This window comes from Anolis carolinensis, chromosome 2 (assembly GCF_035594765.1).
Source record: "Anolis carolinensis isolate JA03-04 chromosome 2, rAnoCar3.1.pri, whole genome shotgun sequence".
Lineage (NCBI taxonomy): Eukaryota > Metazoa > Chordata > Lepidosauria > Squamata > Dactyloidae > Anolis > Anolis carolinensis.
In genome coordinates, this window is record NC_085842.1 from 159,783,522 (window position 1) to 159,804,968 (window position 21,447).

At 39.8% G+C, this 21,447-nt stretch overlaps 2 protein-coding genes across 2 annotated transcripts in view; one reads left to right on the top strand and one right to left on the bottom strand.

Annotated features, from left to right (window-relative positions):
- The first annotated feature begins 4,975 nt into the window (after positions 1–4,975).
- On the top strand, positions 4,976–10,058 carry LOC100558522 (cytochrome c oxidase assembly protein COX14). The gene is made up of 2 exons (XM_003216930.4): positions 4,976–5,128; positions 9,631–10,058. Exons 1-2 carry the CDS (start codon positions 4,987–4,989, stop codon positions 9,810–9,812), a joined length of 324 nt encoding a protein of 107 aa, XP_003216978.2. The 5' UTR covers positions 4,976–4,986; the 3' UTR covers positions 9,813–10,058.
- A 1,560-nt stretch (positions 10,059–11,618) lies between these two features.
- Positions 11,619–21,447, bottom strand: part of cers5 (ceramide synthase 5) — a 46,759-nt gene continuing 36,930 nt past the window's right edge. The window contains exons 9-10 of the mRNA XM_062970962.1: positions 17,622–17,778; positions 11,619–12,836 (exon numbers count right to left, since the gene is read on the bottom strand). Coding sequence (XP_062827032.1) covers positions 12,687–12,836; positions 17,622–17,778 — 307 coding nt within the window. The 3' untranslated portion in view covers positions 11,619–12,686. The remainder of the gene's footprint in view (positions 12,837–17,621; positions 17,779–21,447) is intronic.

Genomic DNA, 21,447 nt, shown 5'->3' on the forward strand with positions numbered 1-21,447 from the left:
ATTACTGTGACTCTCAGGTTTCCAAACCTTAATCAAATACTCTTAATATCCTGGCCTGCACCAGAATCCTGTCTGATCTTGAATCCTGCACCAGATCGTGTCTGATCTTGAAAGCTAAGCTGGGTCATGTTTACATGACTCCAGGCAGGGTGATCGCCAGAAAAAAAATTCGGAGGGGGGGGGGTTGAATCTTTTTTATAGCGAATCATGAAGAGTAGTTCCAGAATGCAAAATAATTTAGAAATCAGGCTCCATCGATAAACTTCAGTGGACACTCACGGGGATTTGGTTAACCATTTAAAATTCATGAGTAAACCAGGGTTTTTTTAAACCTGAAATTTATTTATTTTTTTGGGGGGGGGACCCTTAACCTCCCCCTCCCCCGGCTACAGCCCTGACTCCAGGTATGGAAAACAGGTATAGAAATAAAACATTTACTGATAATAAATCAGCATTTCCAAGGCTTGCTAAACAGGCTGATTCTCCTTTTAATAAAGTATAGCTGAAGCATTTTCTACAGAGTTCACTGTAAATATGGTACATTGTTAATAATAGATTTCTGTAAAAACCATAGGTAGCATTTAGAAACCTTTCACTGTTGCCAAATTTTTCATGATTCCAACACTGAATTAAAGGGGCCCCGTTTGAGGTTAGGAACCCCAGTTTAGAAAGCACTGCTGTAAGCAGTATTTTAGGAAATGATAGAAAATCACCTCATCAGTATTCCTTGCTTAAGAATCTCCTATAAAATTCATGGGATTGCCATAAGTGGACAAGTGGCTTGAAGACACATACATACAAAAACCTGTGTCCTAAGACAGGCAGTGCTCCTGCTGAAGGGCTACTGATGGGCTGCAGACTGTCAGACAGCTGCTTCTGGATGGCATTGACAGAAGCAGCTAAATCTGACAATGCAGGATCCCGATCTTTAGTTTATTGTTAGTAATTTCTAGAAAATTACAAATATAAGCCTCAAGAAGACATATATGGCTTTCCTGCTCCCCAGTTTATACTTAATACAACACTGTGGAATGAACATGACCCATGGTCATCCATCCAGTGAGTATCAATGGCTCAGTGGAGATCTAAACCAGAATTTCCCAAGTTTTCTCCCAATAATATGCATCATTCATTTTATGCAAATGGGCCGTCAAAGCAAAACATTCAGAAGACTTCTCTCTGCTCCAATTCTCTATTCCCAATTGCTTTTTTTTTTCGCATGCCCCATCCCAACCCAGAGTTATTATATTTGTCAGGTGCCAGAGCAGCTTTTCTTCTGGGCTGGTTACAGATCTGGAGACATATCAAATGGTTCTGTGCTGGCAAGTCAGCAACATTTTAACGTAACTAAAAATAGCAGGCAAATCTGGCAGTTCAAAACAGCACTGCTTTAGCAATTGCTCTCCTTCACTCAGTGATTCACAGCAAGACACCTTAAATGTTCCAAGGCAGGTTCAACCACTCTATCATTTTGGATTTGGGGGATATCACTGAGAATGTTGTGGTGAGACTTAAAAGAAAGCTATTTTTCAAGAGCAGTTTAACCAGAGGTATTTGCAGCTCTCAAAGTCATTAGTGTATTTGAACGAGGCAGCCTTGGTTCAATATCTGAGAGAAATTATTGATTGATCACGGTTCTTTTCTGGTTCCCAGCCATTGGTATCAATATTTAGGTATGTACTGCTATTACGATAGTACTACACTTTAAGGTTAAAATACTTTTAAAAGGCACCAGATTCCATCTGATGTTGAAAGCTCGGTAGGCTCAGTCATCTGGAGTACTGGTTGGGAGACTGCCAATTAACAGCTGGTGTTGTAGAGAAAGAAATTAGTAAAACCAACTGAAAAAGGAATTGGTAAAACCAACTATAAGTATTCCTTGCCTTTAAAAAAACCTAAAATGCATAGGATCATCATAGGGCAACAGGCAACTTGAAAGCACATATTCACATACATAAACATACAAATTATTATTTTAAAAAGAACTTTCCTTTAGGATGTTTGGACTACACTGATGAAAGTGTTCCAATTGAAACATGCCAAACCTCTGTTAGGAATTTTTTACATTTATGTTGCATTTTTATCAAGGTCTCAACATGTCATATACCTTATCTTGTCACAACAGGCCTGTGGGCAGAAGATACAAGCAATCAAAGAGGGGGCCTTCTCAGTGGTGGCTCCCCAGTTCTGGAATACCCTCACTAAAGAAATTAGATTAGCCTCCACTCTTCAATCCTTCAGACAGGTCTTTGACCCTATGTAATCTGTGGTCAGCTCAATAATCCACTGATTGTGCCACTCTGTACTTTGATTTGTTACTACAGAAAGCCAGCTTTATTTGCAGGATCTACTGCATTTTAGGAAATTATATAATTCTTACAATTTTATTAGTGGGATTTTATGTGCACTTATGTAACCGTGTATATACCTATGTATTATGTATTGTTGTTTATATGCGACACTTGGGAGTGCTTCTGTGAGCCACCCTGAATTTGGGGAGATTGTGGTGGAGTATAAAGATATATTATTATTATTATTATTATTATTATTATTATTATTATTATTGACACAACGACGTTGTATGACACAGCAAACAAGATAGATATGCTGGATTTCATATCACAAAATCACAAGTTGAACACTTTCCAAGTGTCTAGGACTGTGTGATGTATTTTCGGATGATGCGTGCAGATCCCAGTAGGGTGGCCTTTTGCAGTTGGCAGATCATGATTTTGTCAATGTCTATTGTTTCCAAATGCCGGCTGAGATCTTTTGGGACGGCACCCAGTGTGCCCATCACCACCGGGACCACCTCTGGTTTCTGCCAGAGTCTTTGAAACCAGAGTCAAAGACTCTGGTTTCTGCCAGAGTCTTTGAAGTTCAATCTTGAGGTCCTGATAGCGGCTGAGTTTTTCCTGTTGTTTTTCATCAATGCGACTGTCACCTGGGATGGCAACATCAATTATCCAAACCTTGTTCTTTTCCACAACTGTGATGTCTGGTGTGTTGTGTTCCAGAACTTGGTCAGTCTGGATTCGGAAGTCCCACAGTATCTTTGCGTGTTCATTCTCCACGACCTTTGCTGGTTTGTGATCCCACCAGTTCTTTTCTGCTGGGAGGTGGTACTTGAGGCATAAGTTCCAATAATAATGCTTTTTTTTTTTACAAAATTGAAGGAAAAGCATTATTATTATTATTATTATTATTATTATTATTATTATTATTATTATTATATGAACCTCAAGCTGAGCAGGCAATGTCCCCTGGCACATTTCTGCTCGTTATGGTGAAATATACTGCATTTCTGCTTAAACAAGGCTAATTGCTACTCAGTTTGCATCTCTGTATAAATGCAAGGTGATGTCCTTTTGGGTGATGCATTTCTTCTTTCCTGGTGATGCAAATGGGGGCACCCAATTTAGCTCTAGCCACTGTCCTGCTGGGAAATGGTCTACCACGACAATTGCTTACCTTTCTTATAAGTCTCCTAATATCTTTACCAAAGAAAGACTCAAACCAGCAAGGGTAGTACATATGGTGTCATATTCCTCATGCTGCTGTATAATAAAAACACAAATCTAGGCCTTTTAGAATCAGAGTTAGAAGTCTAGTTTAACCCAATTCTGCCATGCAGGAAAGGCACAATCAAAGCACCCCTAACAGATGGCCATCCAGCCTGTTTAAAAGCCTGTAAGGAAGAAGGGATTTTAACCCCGGTCTCTAGAGTCGCAATCCAGCAGCCAAAACCTCCAGAAAGGCAAAAGCTAACTGCTACGGCCTCCCCTAGCTTTCTTCCTCATGAATAACTTCTGACATTGCTAGGCACATCCCAACAAACTCCTTTGCGCTCTGGGTTCGTTGTCATGGCAACCTGAACCCCCTCAAAACATTCCCCGCTTAGTTTAACGCCTTCCCTAAAACGGGCTTCTGACTCCTCAGACTGAGAATTGAAAAGTCCACAAAAACTACACGTCCCAGCATGCACCACGGCCCGTTTCCGTCTATTCCTTCGCCTAATGGCTGAAATCGGCATCGTCTAGCTTTCACGTCTCTATGGATTACGTTAAAGCGTGATGTCAGGCACTTCATAGATCTATAATATAGACTCACGCGGCAAACCCGACTTCTGAGTTAATTGAGTGAACTATTGATAAATCTGGGTTACTGAGTTTTTTTAAATACAGTAGAGTTTCACTTATCCAACATAAACGGGCCGGCAGAATGTTGGATAAGCGAATATGTTGGTTAATAAGGAGGGATTAAGGAAAAGCCTATTAAACGTCAAATTAGGTTATGATTTTACAAGTTAAGCACCAAAACATCGTTATACAACAAATTTGACAGAAAACGTTGTTCAATACGCAGTAATACTATGTAGTAATTACTGTATTTACGAATTTAGCACCAAAATATCACGATGTATTGAAAATATTGACTACAAAAACGCGTTTGATAATCCAGAACGTTGGATAAGCGAGTGTTGGATAAGTGAGACTCTACTGTACTGATAGCTAGATTTTGTTCATTTTCATGGTTTCCTCCTTTGAACAAAATCTGGCTCCCAGTAAATAAAGACAGTAAATAAAGAATAACATTTAGACGACGGGGAATTCCAGACAGGAAAAAATTAGGGCCAGCTAACACCTCCCAACAAAGGATGGGGGTGGAAACAGCCAGGCCCTTCAGCTGAAAGGCTATCCAGTGCTAATCAAGGTGGCCAGTTGAAACATTCACACTTGTCTCAGGCAGACAAGAATTATTTCTTCCATCCTGGACATTCTACAGATATTTAAACCCCACTGGCCTAGTTTCGAACAGACCTCACAATCTCTGAGGATGCCTGCCATAGATGTGGGCGAAAAGTCAGAAGAGAATGCTTCTGGAGCAAGGCCATACAGCCTGCAAAACTCACAGCAATCTAATGGGCAAGTCCTTAGTCTCAAAAGTAGTGCGTAGTTAGGCCACTCTTTACTTCTTTTTATCTCTATGTGCATGCAATGCCCCAGGAGAACGAAAGGAGGCCGGAGGAAGAGGGAGAGAAATAACCCAGGAGCCTCTTTGTCCCGGAAGTGGAAGGATTCGGCTGCCCTCACAAGCAAGGCAATTAGAAGGGGAGAGTATCTCTCAGGTAGGATTTCTGGGCATGTTTTGTGATGGCGGGTGCTCCTTCCTCAGAGGCCAGGGCGCTTTTCCCTTATTCGAAGGGCTGCCTCTTATGTAAAGGTTATATAGTTTTCCTTTTCATAGTCAGTCACAAGGCGTTCATTCTCCATCAGTATCTGAGGCTTTGGGGTATGAAGTCTTCACAACGGCAGAAGTGTGCGCCTCATGCAAAGAATACTAGGCCCAGTGGAGTGAAACCAGTGACACTCCTTTGGTATTGAGGTGGAGCATGAATTTCCTGATCGTCAAAGTCACCTTGTTCCCCGTTTGCAGCAACCCTCGGGCAAATGTGTCTTCTTGACCATTGCTTTTGTTGGCTTTAGACTTCTGAGGCTGAGAGAGGGCCTATGGGGATTCCAACTCTGGTCTCACTCTCTGGCAGGGAAGGCTAAAGATTGTGTGAAACTACAACTCCTGTGTGTCCATAACATTGCGCTGTGGCAGTTATAGTATCAATCTGGATTAATTCTACAACGTAGAGCAGGCATGGGCAGACTTGGGCCCTCCAGGTGTTTTGGACTTTAACTCCTACTATTCCTAACAGTCAATAGGCTGCTAGGAATTGTGGGAGTTGAAGTCCAAAACACCCAGACAGCTCAAGTTTGCCAATGCCTATTGTAGAGGCAGCCATCATCATCATAGGTTGTCACTTGTGGCTGTGTCTGATTACTTTCCAAGGGTAGAGTCTTGGCGGTGGGTCCGCAAGTGACTATAGAGACCTGTTCTATATCTGTATGGTTTTTCGTTTGCAGTGAAGACATAAGCTTTCCAGATGGAGGGGGGTCCTGGCAAGAGTTTGTTTGACATGTCTTCCTCTTGGCGTGTTTCTTCAGAACCCACCCAGAGTCTAATGCTGAAATCACTGCAATGGCTCTCATGCACTACCAGGAGGTCGGGTTTCCAGCTGCAGCTATCACCAGTAAAACAACCAGAGTGTTGATGCCCCGCCAAACTATAAATGCCATATCAGTGAGCCACAGCAGTTAAAGTGGTATCAGACTGCACTCCAAGAAGTACATTTGTTGCTATGTGCCTTTATGTTGACAGAATTATGGTAACTATTGTGAGGTTTTCTTAGGAAGGTTTGTTCAGAGTGGGTTTGCCATGGCCTTCCTCTTTGGCTAAAAGAGACTTCCAAGGTCATCAGGTGAGTTTCTATTGCAGAAGGGAATTTGAACCCCACCCTTATCAAAATCCTAATTCAACACTCGGCCCACCATGTTGTGGTGACTTCATTCTGCATGTTATGCATTTCAACTGTCCCTATTTGCTGTTTTGTTAAAAAAAAAAACACACACACACACACAATTCCCAGATGACAGCATATGCATTGTGGTACCCCAATCCCTCTCTGCAATCATTCCTTTTGATTACCAATATCCTAAAGATGATTAGCTATATTTATTGAAACCAGAGGAAATGGTGGCCTATAATCAGTTTGGATCAAATATACGGTTTGTGGGTCCTGTTTGTGTGTGTGCCCCATGTGAAGAATACTGTTGAGGTGGGGACAGGAACCATGTAAATGTCAGGAGCTAATTTCTGACATTCCGGGAACATCATAAATTCCTTCCATGACATTCTGAGGCTAGTTCCAATAAAGCTGCATGTGAGTGGTCTTCGTTTTGCTAATTGGATCCTGCAGTCTGAGAGTAAAACACTGTTTGTTGCCCTAGAACTGGAGAAAACAGGCTTTTAAGTCCTTACTCAGCCAAGATGTGCCTTGGGTGACCTTCCAGTTCCTCTGACAGGTTTGTTTGCAAGGATGAAACCAGCGGAAGGACCTCTCATGCTATTTATGAGGGAGATTGTAGGAAAAGCAAAACAGACAAAAGAAAATGAATGCCTCCCAGTATAAAAAAACAGTAGGGTGAAGGTTGGATTGAAAGCTTTTTTGCCCTAATATTTTTTTTAATTGGAAAGGTTTATTGGTAAAATTAAAATGTTCTTCTTCATCAGGTTTTCAAAGTGGTAAAGTTCATTCTGCTTCTATTTTATGCTGCTGGTATCATTCCACCCTACTCTTTTGTTCTCATGTACTCTTTCTTGTCTTCCTGGCAATAATAATAATAATAATAATCTTTATTTTTATATCCCGCCCCATCTCCCCGAAGGGACTCGGGGCAGCTCACAACAGGGACAAGCCCAAAACGACACAACATATTTGACAAAAACTTAAAACATTTCAACAACACACAAACTAAAATAATGGACAATACATTAAAATCCAAGCAGATAAAATCAAAGTAATTAAAAGCAAACCAGCGGGAACAGGTTGCATAAAGTGCTGTATCATGGAAATGAGTAACAGTGATAAAGTGCCATACGCTTTTAAAACATAAAGAAGTATTCTGATGACAGCTCTATTGGGCCTATTCATTCAAATGCGCTCTGGAACAACCATGTTTTCAATTCCCAGCGGAAAATGGGCAGGGAAGGAGCTAACCTGATCCCCTTAGGGAGAGAGTTCCAGAGCTGGGGGGCCACTGCCGAGAAGGCCCTCTCCCTCGTCCCCACCAGCCGCATTTGAGACAAAGGCGGGAGCGAGAGGAGCTCCTCCCCGGATGATCTTAGGGTTTGCGTTGGTTCGTAGGAGAGGAGGCGATCACAGAGATAGGCAGGTCCTGAACTGAGCCAGTACACTCAATGTCCCACTAACATGATTAGCCTGGACAGAGGTGTAATTTTTGCTGGCTAATTTCCCAGCAAAAATCTTCATCTAGTTAACATACAATGGAGTGTATAGTTTGTTTCCCTTTTAGGTGTTCTGGATGTAGACATTTTTTAAAAAGATGTGAGCTGCTTAGAAGGCTCATGTCAAAAAGCCAAATGTAGACCTATGTCTCCTTGAGTGCTGTGAAGAAATTGTATTTGAAATGAGCTTTAACTCAAAAGAGTACTGCAGAACAGAAAATGATTTCTCTTTTGTAGCTAAAACCTTCAGAATTGTTTGGTTACAGATGAGCATTAAATTAGCCACCAGTCATTCAGAATTCATACTTCATTACAGCAAACCCAGAATGGAAATCTTTATGTAGCCATAACTTCACCACATATGTAAAACAGCCAAGTATTAATGGCTTTGGGGTTGATCAGGTGGTCCACACTTGATTTGGTAACAGCTAACGTGCTCAGTGGGCAAGGGATCAGAAAAGGGAGCCTGCCTGGAATTACAAAAGAGCGCTACATGTGACATTTTGCAACCCTTCGCACTTCTGCTCTACATAATGCTTTATCTATGTATTGTATCCATTCTAGCTCTGAAGCCCTTTTTCAATTTTTCTAGCAGAGCATATAAATATAGACATGTACTTCCACTTCATGCCTCTCAGGATGTGTTTATCACATTCAAAGTTCACACTAATCAAATGTGTGTAAAATTTTCAAATTGCCGTTCAAATTGTAGCACAGTGAAGGTATTGTTCCTCTCCACCTTTTCCTTATGCCCTTATTTGCCCTTTGCAGATTTTATAGCTATGCTATGATGTGCTCTTTCAATGGGATACTACATTACAACTTTGCAAATATCGGTAGATCCAGAATTCACTCCAGCACTGCAGAATATTTCAGGGGGAAAAGCAGAGACTGGCATGGATTGAACAGTGGTTCCCAAACTGTGATCTTCTGGGTGTGATAATTTCAGCTTCCAGAACCTCAAGCCAGTCTGGCCAAGTTAGGAATTCTGGGAGCAGAAGTCCAAAACATCTGGAGGATCAAAGTTTGGGAACCACTAGGTTGAAATAAAAACATTTTTGTATTACCAAGGACAGCTAGTACATTTACCTTTCATTGTGAGTTAATCACCAAGGAAACAGCACTACTGGGAAGTTCACTGTTCCTTAGAGAAATATTCAGAACATTGACCTTAAGCCCTCTGAAATTTCTAGATAAGAGCCACTTAACATGTACATGCTCAAAAGACATAAGCCATATGTGTAGTGAACCTTTATAATTGACAGTTCATCTCTCTCCATGGGTTTCTTCTAAGATACGTGCTGCAAACAAGTATGTTACCTGCAATGTGAAGCTGCTCTGAATCTTAATTACATGAATAAATCATCTATCATTTACATTCACAGTATTTCCCAGCAGCTTTCACTTTCCCTAGCAATTCCTATTCTTCCTTAAAACCTGTGAAAAAACATCAGTAACTATTCTCTATCAGGTATAATATTTTTAAAAGAGATTTTTGTTCTTAAAGAATGAGAGTAGAAAATAGCTGCTTTAGTCTTCTCAGGAAGGAGGTGACCACTTTCTTATGAGACTAGACAGAGTACCTCACTATTATATACTACTCACCAATGTTTTGCTGGCAACATCAACCGACACTTGCACTATTGGTTTTCTGCTAAAAAAAAATCATAGGCTGTCTGCATAAGAAGCATTTTTGTTGTTGTCCTGGAGAGACTTACACCTTCGTCTTATGGAAGCTTTAATTGTGATCCACATTTTCTGCTTTCTCCACAGCAATCATGGTTTCTGCAAAGCAGCTGGCTGACTTTGGCTATAAGACCTTCTCAGGCTCCATGATGCTCCTTACGCTGTATGGTGGCTACCTCTGTAGCCTCAGAGCATATCGCTATTTCCAAAACAAGAGTGCCATGAAGCAGCTTGAGCAGCAGGAGATAGTATCTGCCATTAAAGACTGAACACTGCCTTCCCAACATCTGACCCCATGAAACTTGCTGAACATGACATTGCATTCATGTTCAGTAAAGACTTCTAAGTGCATCTCCAAGAATTTTGGTCATAAAAACACATTTAACGCTGTGATGTTTAAGAAGATGGAAGCGAGTTCACTATTATGTAATTATTACATTTCTTGTTTGCAGTTTCTTTCTCCTTTCTGTAAATAGAAGCTGAGAACTTTAAATATAAAAGATACATTTATAGAATTGTTTCTACTCGAATATCATGTTGTCCCACCATTTGAAAGGAAAAAATGGTAGGCAACCACATAAAAGGGAAAACTATTTTTCAGGGCAATTATTTGTTTTATGTTATGCAGACGTGGACTGTAACTGGAGGTACATTTGACATTACAAATGAGGTAGGAGTTAAGTGTTGACAAGAGTGCCTTTCACGTGACACCAAGATTTACTAATTTAGTTTTAGAGCGTCATTTCAGATTCTTATTTTTAAATAGGAAAAAAGTTCTTTTTTGGCATGAATCAAGTAACACTAAAGTTCTCTGCTAGAACTCAGGCAGATATTTAAATTGCATTTTGATATCTGTTATGCAAGAATGAGAAACTCCAAAAATAGAAGACCTCAAAGCCTCAACATCTCTACTAGTTATGCTAGCTGGGATTGATGAGAATTACATAAGTATTGAGTAAGTGCCGAAAACTCAGCTAAATATTCAGAAATGAGTTGCCATTCTTAAACTAGTTTCTAAGGAGAAACCATTTGGTGACACAATAATTCAATACAGACAGTCTCCAATTTATGAACGAGATAGGTTCTTTTGGTTTGTCCTTAAGTTGAAGTTGTATGTAAGTCAGAACAGGCACTTTTAAAAGTGTAACTCCAGACATAGGGAGAGTGAGAGAGTGAGAGAGTAGCATAGGGAAAGGTTAACACACCTGTGGTGTTTGTTTTGCTGTCTGTGCCCTTGTTCAGAAGATTTCATTGCACTTTCTGTCCTTGTGATCATTGGATTTTGAAAAAAAAATGGCTTGCTGTGGAAACAAGGACTGATGATAAAGCTTCAGTTGAGACACCTTTTCCCCCGACAACTCTTTTAGGAGTGAATTTCCCTTCCTAGGAATAGATTTCTCTCACTTCCTCTTGTCTCATTTGTTCTTAACAATGAGTCATTTGTAAGTCAGATGTTTGTAACTCAGGGACTGCCTGTAACTGGATCTATGCAATTCAAGATTGCTTGTAAATCTGGCTGTAATTTTGGGCATGTGCTTTGTTGCATATGCCACAATTCAGCACTGACTACATAACACACTCAATCTGAAACTCTGCACATGAAGATGTATGCTTTATAACCCTGTTGGAAGATCTTGGTGCATAAAAGGATAATTTGCAACTTTGGGCAGTTTTTTTTTGTTTTTGTTTTAAAGTTTGTATAGTAGGAATCGTAATTACACCTCATAAAGTATCCAAAAGACAAAATGTGATTGCTTTGAAGTGGAAAAGAAAATGGAACGACATTTTTAAGGGATAAATCACAATATGACAGCATTTTCCATAAACTCTTCCCAAGTAAACCAGGCTCTCATTATTTTCATATGTGAGAACCAAAACCTCAATATGCATATGGAATATCATCCACACAGGCTTAGTTCAATAACCTGCTGTACTACTACTACTTTTTTTGCAGTGGTCAAACATCCAGCCAGCTATACAATATTCCTGCATAACATAGCAATGAAAATCAGGTTTGCAAAATGTGTCTGAAGTCTAGATGAGCTTCCTCCGTAAAGTATAACACAGAAAATCCATTATTCAAGCAAAAAAATTTAATCACAGAGTAAACAATAGTATAAAATGATAATAACTCAGGGAATTTTCAAAGTCTGGTCATGACAACACTTTGCTGCCTTTCATGTCCCCTGCAGTACCTTTGAGTAAAAAGAAGGGGGGACAAAGTCCACATAGGATAGCCTCTCCCTTCCAGTGGGAATATACCACAAGGCTTTGTAGCAGGTGTGGCGCACTTCTCAAAACCCATAGGCAAGTTTGCAACTTGGTCCTAAGGAAAAGGCAGCAACACACAACAGAATAACCATGTCTATCATCCTAGCCCACAAATCTATCCACGTCTTTCTATAATTCCTATGTGGCTTCCAATCCATAGAACGTGTAGAAAAAAGCAGGTGATTTGAAGAGATTCAAGTGAAGACTTTGGAGATACTACCTCAGCACCCCCACCACAAAAGTAGTGAGTGCCGGTTTTTTCTTCCCCACCCAAACAAACAAGACATACACATTTGTTGCTGGGACACCATGGACTACTAAGCAAATCCTTCACCTGTTTCTTACTAACACAGCCACAAGCTTATCGTGGTTACCTCTTAGGGACAGATCACACCTTATAGGGACAACTTTGGCTCTGGCTTCCATAAGCATAAAGCAAATGAGGCTAGACAATACAGTCATAACATCCTGGAGTGCAATTAAGTGGTAGGCAGAACCATGTGAAAAATCAGAGCCCCAGCCAAAATACTCCTAAGTTTGAGTTGATCTTAGCAACAAGCCCCCGTCCTCATCTCAACCTCTCTGTCACACACAGTCACACATCACAAACATAAACAAACGCCCCAGCAAACATGCGATACTATTAAATACAAAATGGCTTATTCTCTTTAAAAAGTGAAACCAGAAATTGCTGTTGCACAAGTAATCAGCTTGATCTCTTCTGTGCAAGACTCTGTACTGTCCCTGTTTCAGATTTGCTGGAGGAATTGAAGGTGAGGGCGCAGCTTGATTAAAGATTTCTTGGAAAAGTGGAGCATGACACGTTCAGACATTTGAATGCAAGTCTATATTTGCCTCTCAGTCCCATCATCTTACTCCTCTTCTGCCCACTGGTCACCAGTTACATGGCCATTAATCCGATTGGTGTTGTTTGAAGGACTAAGGATTCCTTTTCTATTGTTTGAAGTCACTTCTTCTTCTTCAGAACTACTCTCAACATCGCTTCGCTCATCTTTTGATACCTGACAGAAAGAAGAACAGTGAGTCTATTGCAAATATAAGCATTTCTTCAATCATTTATTAAGTATTAAGGATCAGGAGCTTTGTAGCACACATGAATGTTACATCAATCAAATAAAATTATTATTATTATTATTGTTATTATTATTATTAAACATAGCTGTTTGTTGTTTAAGCTGCATTGTTTTCAAATTCATGTAGGAAATGTGAGAAAAGTCACCAGAGGCAATATAAAGAACATAGAAAATGAGAAGAATAACCTCAAAAAACCTATGCCACTATACATATGCTTCTGCGAAAGAAGAAGGTTCATACTGAGACCTAAAAGACTATGTTAGTAAAATCTCTACATGACATAAAGACTTAAAAATCCAGCTGTTGCCACAAGGAACAAGGAAAAAAATTATTCATGTGACAGTCATAAAATAACTCTTTCAAGCTTTGTAATAAGTGCACCTCAAAAACAACAAACAAGAAAACCTTCCCCAACTGCTCTCAAAGGGCAGGCAATATTCTTTGAAAGTTGTTCATGTCGATAAAGAGAATACTAGCACTTTCAAGTAAGCCTGGAAACATGGTAGTATAGAATACAACAGAAGCTGCAAGCTGAGGTGCTTGTTCTAGGAATCCAGCTCACAAGAACTTCCACCCAAGTGTTTTGTAATAGCGGCCCCACAGAAAATGTAGTGCTCAACCGTATTTTCCCTTAAGCAGAATCTAGAAGAAATTTGGCTTCTTGGAAATAAGTACTAAAATAATACTCTCCTTTTCTCACCAAGCATGATCAGCTTTCACCAGATATTCCAAACATTCTGAGTGGAGAAAGTAAACAGCAGTGATAAAGGAGGACTATTAGGATGTTGACTTTCTGTTTCATAAGCTAATCTTTCTTGGATTCAGTGAAACCGCATACAGGAAGCCTCACACTATTCTGCAAGGACAGTGCATAATGGTCTAGGACCTTATTGTTGAAGCAATGCCAATGGGTTTTTCCTCACACCACCTTAACTTCACAATGAAGGGGGGTTCCTTGTTCTGACAGTGGCACAACTTGTGACACATCTCCCCAATCAGATAAAAGTGTAACTAAGGTCTGTTTGGCAAATGGTGTCCTCTGTGCTTAGCAGATCCTATTCCATGTATCCAAAGATATTCAGACAGAGACAATCAATCTTCCGTCTCCCATGACCCTTCTCCACCCATCTTGGCATTACAGAATATCCAGTGCTGTGCAGGTGGGACCTACAGACCAACCTAATTGCAAGGATGTAGGACAGTGGTTCTCAACCTGTGGGCCCCCAGGTGTTTTGGCCTACAACTCCCAGAAATCCCAGCCAGATTACCAGCTGATCGGATTTCTGGGAGTTGAAAGCCAAAAACATCCGGGGACCCGAGGTTGAGAACCACTAATGTAGAACATAAAGGTGGTGGTAAGGGATTTACAGAATACCTCTCAACTGCTCTTGAGTCATAATGCGGAAAATGTGTTTTATTTTTTTGAGGACAGTCCAGGAACAAACAAAGAGTACCTACTCAAATAATTTGAATTCCAGCATATGTTTACATGACCAAAACCAAGTCCAATGTTGTTATGGACAATTCAGTGTTACTGTAGCTAGGGAAAGAAAAGGAATTTAAATTGTCAAACCAATGGATTTGTATCCTCTTGTTCCGCTTCTTTCATTGAGTCATTGTAATTGTGGTATAGGTAAGGTAGCCACAGCCATCAGTAGCAAAAACTGCACTTACAAACAAGAAGCGGAAGAGATCCCACTTCAAGTGTAGCACAGACTTTTAAAATAAATAATGAGTTTTGTTTTTTACATATTATATATTTATAATAAAAGAAAAAAGTTGAGGAATTATTTCATTGTAAGAAGCAATACAAGACATTTCGGGCTGCAGGACTCCTGGAAACATAAAAAAATAGTTTGTTGTATCAGCAAATTTTTAAGTTATACTGAACCCTCCTGTACAAAAAAATACCATAAAACCTAAATGCTAGACATGTGCTAATAAAATTAGATCCAAAAATTGAAAATACACATTGTAGTTTTAGCTTGCATGATGTACCACAAGGTGGCAATCTATCACTACCTCACTGGTCTAAGAGAAGAGGCATCAGGTAGGCATCAGGTACTGTGAGCAAACAGGGCTGGAGAGCTGAAGCTATTAACAAGTATCTACTAGTTTTATATTACTGTTAGAGCACCTGCCAAGGGTGGGCCTACACCAAGGAGCCTACAACAAATAACACTCGTTTGCTTGTACCTCAGGTTGTTTCCTACATGGGCAATATCTGCAGGGTGTGCTTAGGCTAGCCTCAGTCCTGATTACTCTCAGTCAAGCATGTGGACTTTGGACTGTTACGGGTAGTAGTGATCCCACAGAAACTTAGTCACATACATGCATATACAGTAATATGGACAGCCCTCATAAAACACACAGAACAAATGGCAGGTCTATTGCCAGTAGCAAGTTAATCATTGCTAAGGTCAACTACAGTCCTGAAAATCATTCCACTCTTGGGTGAGATTTCTTTTATTATAACCGTCACCAGTTTTGTAAGACCATCATAAAACAAAGGCAGGCAGGAAGAATTCATGAACTATGTCCTGCTGTAAAGCTATTTGTGATGAAGTTTTTCCTGATCGAGACACTAAGAATACTAAGTTTAAAATCTCCAGACTGAAGAAATAAAGGCTGTTTTATCTACAATCTAGCTGCTTTGAGTCTTCTTTATGGAGAAAAAAGTGGGGTAATAATAACAACAACAAAAGCAACAACAACAACAACAACAACATCTATATGGAGCCATCCATGCTCTTAGAAGCATTGGGGGGAAACATGGCTTTATGAGCTTTAACTCCAGCTGGACTCTCAGCAGGGTAACCCCGACCCTATACAACATCTGCTCAGTAAAAACATGACGGTGCCCTTCTCAAACATTTCAGATTCAAGTAGACATTCTCATGTGGCAAGTGAAGACTTAACTAGGTTTTCAAGGTTTATTATTATCTTGTATTGTCAAAGACTTTTATTATCTTGTTCAGCATTTAAAGCAAATTTAATTGTTGTGTGGTTTAGAAGGAATTATTTAACATCTGTTGCTATCTGATATTATTAATTTTCTATATGTCTACAATTTTTATTTCCTAATAAAAGAAAATGCATGAAAAAATGCCAAGATGATCATAGCACTGGTTTTATAGCGATGAAGGTAAGACTGAAAGATTATTACAAACACTAAAGCTCTGATCTTCTTATGAGCAATTTTCAGATTGAGCAACAGCAGTTTCAAAGTATTCTTTGAAGTTCAGCTGAGTTGAAGTTTAAAAACAGATTCTCATCACTTTTTCAACTTCCAAATGTAAGACAAAGGTCATTCCCCTTTCTGCCACAGGCAGCAGTAGCAAAACCTGCACTTACAGGAAGTAGAAGAAATCCCACTTCAAGTGTAGCACAGGGAGAAGGGGCTAAAGAGAATAGAGAATAGAGAGAACAGTTTCTGCCTAGGTCTCCTGATCAGGAGAGAAAAGCATGGGGAGGAGGGATTGTAGACCTCCTGCAAGAGACTCCAACTGGGAAATGAGCAGTAGCTATTGAGAACACACATATGTAAAAATACACATAAAAATATCTGAAGTTAAAAGCATGAAATAAAAATAAAAAGCAAGGAACAGAAAACAGGTGTCCAAAACTCAAATAAAAAAACAAGTGGAAAACTTGAATACAAAGAAGGAAAAGTACCTAGCACATCAACAAAAAATACCTTTCACTGAAAAATATTAATTGCAGGGTGTCCATATAGTCTTCAAATGGCAAGGAGACTTTATGGATAGCCTGTATTAGAAAAATTAAATAAAGTTAAATCAACTTATCTCATGTAATATAATGTAGATACAGCTAGAAATGCTAAGGTATAATTAGGTAAAATTACTATTCAGTCTATATGGCACCCTTAAGTTTCTGCAATGCGAGAAAGGTATTTCAGAAGTTTTGATAAACATGTCCTGTCCAGAAGCAGTTGAAAAGCAAAAAGAGGACTGGACAGAGGGGGGAGAAAGGAAGAACGAGATACTTCTTCCACAAGATCCAAGAATCAAACTGAAATATAAACCAAGAGCATGGATGTTCTTCAACAACATGGCCAAGTATAAATAAGAAGCCAATGGAACAATACACTGAAGAACTGTATAGAACAGACAAAAGGATAACAGAGTAATCCAAAGAAAAACCTACAATTGAAAATGAACCTACAATTATAGAAAGTGAAGTAGAAACTGCATTCAGGGCACTTGAGATAAAGAAATTACCAGAAACAGATGGCATAAAGTTACTTCAAGTTATAAAGACTGAATCTACTCTGGGTCTAATTGAAATCTGTCAGAGAATACAGAAAACAACACAATGACCCGCAGACTGGAAATGATCCATATACATTCCAATCCTCAAGAAAGGGAAAACCAGAGATCCCAGTAACCACAGGACAACTTCATTCATTTCTCATAAAAGCAAAGTAATGCTTAAAAATTTACAACAATGACATCTACCATATATGGGTTTTTTTTGACAGCATTATTTTTAAAACCAGATAAAGTTAATAAAATATTGATAAAACTGATTTGTCATAATGTATTGCAATGCAAAACTGTGTGCAATTAAAGCCCTAATATATTATTGCAGGCACCCTTCATTTCTCAGAGCCACTAGCATTTTCATCAGTGTTAAAAAAAAACAAAAAACAAATCAGAGAAATTACAGAAAAGGAAGTCAGCCAGCCATACCTTTCCTCGTGCCAAGGCCTTGTAGGCAATGCGTATGATGAAATATGACCAGGAAACATGTAGAATTTGTAAGATTAAAAGCAATCCATTGAATAGCCACCAGGATGGATAAGGGCCAATAATTTCCCAGCTTTCAAAAAGGGTTGTATTTAATATCCTATAAGACAAAGAAAGGGAACTTGTTACATTAATTGTTCTTCCACAAGTCCTAATGTTTAGATTACAACATACTGGATCATGGCAAACATTTTTCCCATTCACACAATTGAAAAACCCATCAGTTTCTTTCTTTCTCAGATAAGAAAAAAACAATTTACTTTGGATGTATTTATGTTTATGACTCTAGGCAGGCATGCTCTGTAAAATTAGAAAAATGTAATCTACCTCACTGTACCCTTCCACAGCAGGAAAAGTATCTTAAATTGGACTAAGTAAGACTTTTAAAAGGGGGGGGGGGGGTAGGGTAATGCTCAAGACAAAGCCAACTAAGTCAGAAGTCATTTGCAGAGGGTCCATGAAAGTCTGCAACTCAACCTGCCATCAGTATTCTTTTGGTAAGTCTGCTTCTCGAGACTCAGAGAAGGAATCTTCCCATCTCTCAAAAGAAAAAAAAAGTTTATACATGAGCCAACTGTTTGTAATTTGAGAACTGCAGTAACAATTACATAGCATACACAAAGTGAAACAAGAAAATGGTCTCCTAGTGCCATCTGAGATAAGCAGGTTCCCCCAGAAAAGCAGGGGATTACAACAAAGGCCAGTGGAAACTGCATTAAAGATTCACTTGGTCCCTTGTGACACATCAAGGTTTGCTGAATGATATATCAACAATATGTGTAGATTACCATGGCTTAATCATGAACAGCAGCACCAAGGGTAAGAGGAATTTTTACTTGCAAATGCAAGATGTCACCTCACAGCATCTGTAACACTCAGACCCTTCTTTTCTTGCAGAAAAAACCATAAACATAGCCAAATATTACTAAGTAAATAGAAAGATGACATGAGTTGACAATAGAAAGATAACATGAGTTGACTGATCAAAGATGAATTCTCAAATCTAAAATGCAGTCTATTTTTAAGAATAATCATTTAGCAATAATCAAGAAGCGTTGCTAGTAAGTTTATTTAAAATAACATAACACAGGAAAAGGAGCAAATAGAGCCCCTTCATTCAAAGTAAACTATGGCCTTAGGTAGTGAAACTACCTCGTACCTAGCCAAAGGATTAGCCTACTATGCTTAGTATGGCCACCATACTAGGCCACCTAACTAGGAGCTACTCTCCAGGCTTTTACACATGAGTCTTTCCCAGACATTCCAGTGAAAAAGACATTGAACAGATAGTCTTTACCCCAAATACATTATCTACCACTAAGCATGACTGGGGGCAGGAGCCCCTGTGAAATTATCAGTATGATCAAGCCAACAGGACATGACACGTATTTGATTTCAAAGTTCAAATATTCTAGCAGAAAAAAAAACCAAGGCTCTCATCATTAAATAAAGACATAAAATTTACTGTGCCTGTCAGAGCTAGATCACAAACATTTCTATGGGCATGTATTAGAAGCATCTACCCATTTACACATCAGTGTGGACTAATTTTTCTAAAATGTATTTTGTAGGAAAGTTACTGATTTTCCCTTCAGTAAAGGGCATGATCACTGAGATCAGATTACTGGTAATTAAGGTGCTAGAATATACCAATGTTGTTCTTGAACATCAGGAAGAACTTCCTCACTGTGAGAGCTGTTCGACAGTGGAACTCTCTCCCCGGGGCCGTGGTGGAGGCTCCTTCTTTGGAGGCTTTTAAGCAGAGGCTGGATGGCCATCTGTCGGGGGTGCTTTGAATGCGATTTCCTGCTTCTTAGCAGGGGGTTGGACTGGATGGCCCATGTGGTCTCTTCCAACTCTACTATTCTATGATTCTATGATTCTATGATTCTGTCAAACCAATTCTCCAGTGACATCCCTTGCTACTGTTGCTAATGTGGGTTGTTGGTATCACAGCAACATCAGCAGCAATTAAGAACTTTGGCCCAAAGGCAAGGTGCTGGCTGCTGAAGCTGATAAACAACTGCATTGCAACCTGTCAGATTCCCAAAATCTGGAGGAAAGCAAGAGTCATTGCTATCTTGAAACCAGGAAAAGGCCGCAATGACTCAAAAAGCTATAGACCAATTTTCCTGTTATGCCATCTTTACAAAGTTATGGAGAGACTTATTTTGCATAGAATTATGGAAAAATAGACTCATGTATGATTCCACAGCAAGCTGGCTTCAGGAAAGGCAAAAGCTATACATCACAAGTGCTAAACCTGACTCAGCACATAGAAGATGGGTTTGAAAAGCAGCAGATTATAGGAGTTGTCTTCATAGACTTGTCAGCAGCTTATGACACTTTAAATCATCGCCTCCTCCTGAGAAAAAATCATAATGTCACAAAGGACTACCTCCTCACCCGCTTCATAGGAAATCTGCTACAAAACAGAACTTTTTTGTTGAATTCCAGGGCCAGAAAAGCAGATGGCGAAAACAAAAAAATAGCCTGCCTCAGGGGAGCATGCTTGCTCCATCAATGTTTAACATCTACATAAATGACCAGCCATTGCAAGAAGGCACAGAGAGTTTCATCTATGCTGATGATCATGCCATCACTGCTCACACGGGGAGCTTTAAAATGGTTGAACAGCTGATCCCTAATCCATCTAAAACGCAGACGTGTGCTTTTCATCTTAAGAACAGACAAGCATCTCGAGCTCTGAGGATTATCTGGGAAGGAATCCCACTGCAGCATTGCAGCACACTCAAATACTTGGGAGTTACCCTGGACCGTGCCCTGACTTACAAGAAGCACTGCTTGACTATCAAGCAAAAAGTGGGCACTAGAAGTAACATTGTATGAAAGCTGACTGGCACAACCTGGGGATCACAACCAGACACAATGAAGACATCTGCCCTTGTGCTTTGCTACTCTGCTGCTGAATATGCATGCCCATTGTGGAATACATCTCACCATGTTAAAACAGTGGATGTGGCTCTTAATGAGACATGCTGCATTATCCCAGGATGTCTATGCCCCACATCACTGGAGAAATTATACTGTTTAGCCAGCATTGCACCACCTGACATCTGCCGGGAAATAGCAACCAGCAATGAAAGGACCAAGGCATCTTCAGCCCATCCCCAGTTCAGGTATCAGTCAGCATGGCAATGACTTAAATCAATAAATAGTTTTCTAAGATCTACAGAGATTCTCACAGGAACACATCAGCAAGCGAGAGTCCAAAAGTGGCAGGCTAAAAGCCAGAATCTGAATCAGTGGCTGACGCCGGATGAGAGACTCCCTCCCAGGCACACAGAAGACTGAGCGACTTGGAAGGCGCTGAACAGACTGCGCTCTAGCACCACGAGATGCAGACCCAACCTTAAGAAATGGGGCTACAAAGTGGAGTCCACAGCATGCGAGTGTGGAGAAGAGCAAACCACAGACCACTTATTACAATGCAGTTGGAGCCCTGCCACATACACAATGGAGAATCTTCTTACAGCCACACCAGAGGCACTCCAAGTGGTCAGCGACTGGTCAAAGGACATTTAGTATAATGAAAACACAAACAAAGCCAAAACGAAATCCCAACAAACAGAAAGAAATGAAAAAGCACCATTCAACTCTAGCTGATCCAAAGAGTTCATCAGAATGAAATCTTCAAGAAAAAAATCCAGCTTTAATAGTGCCTACTTATATGCATGTTTTTCACTATGAAACGATTAAACACGTTTTTAGCTCCTAAAAGATGAGATGATACCATTCTTATTTGCCC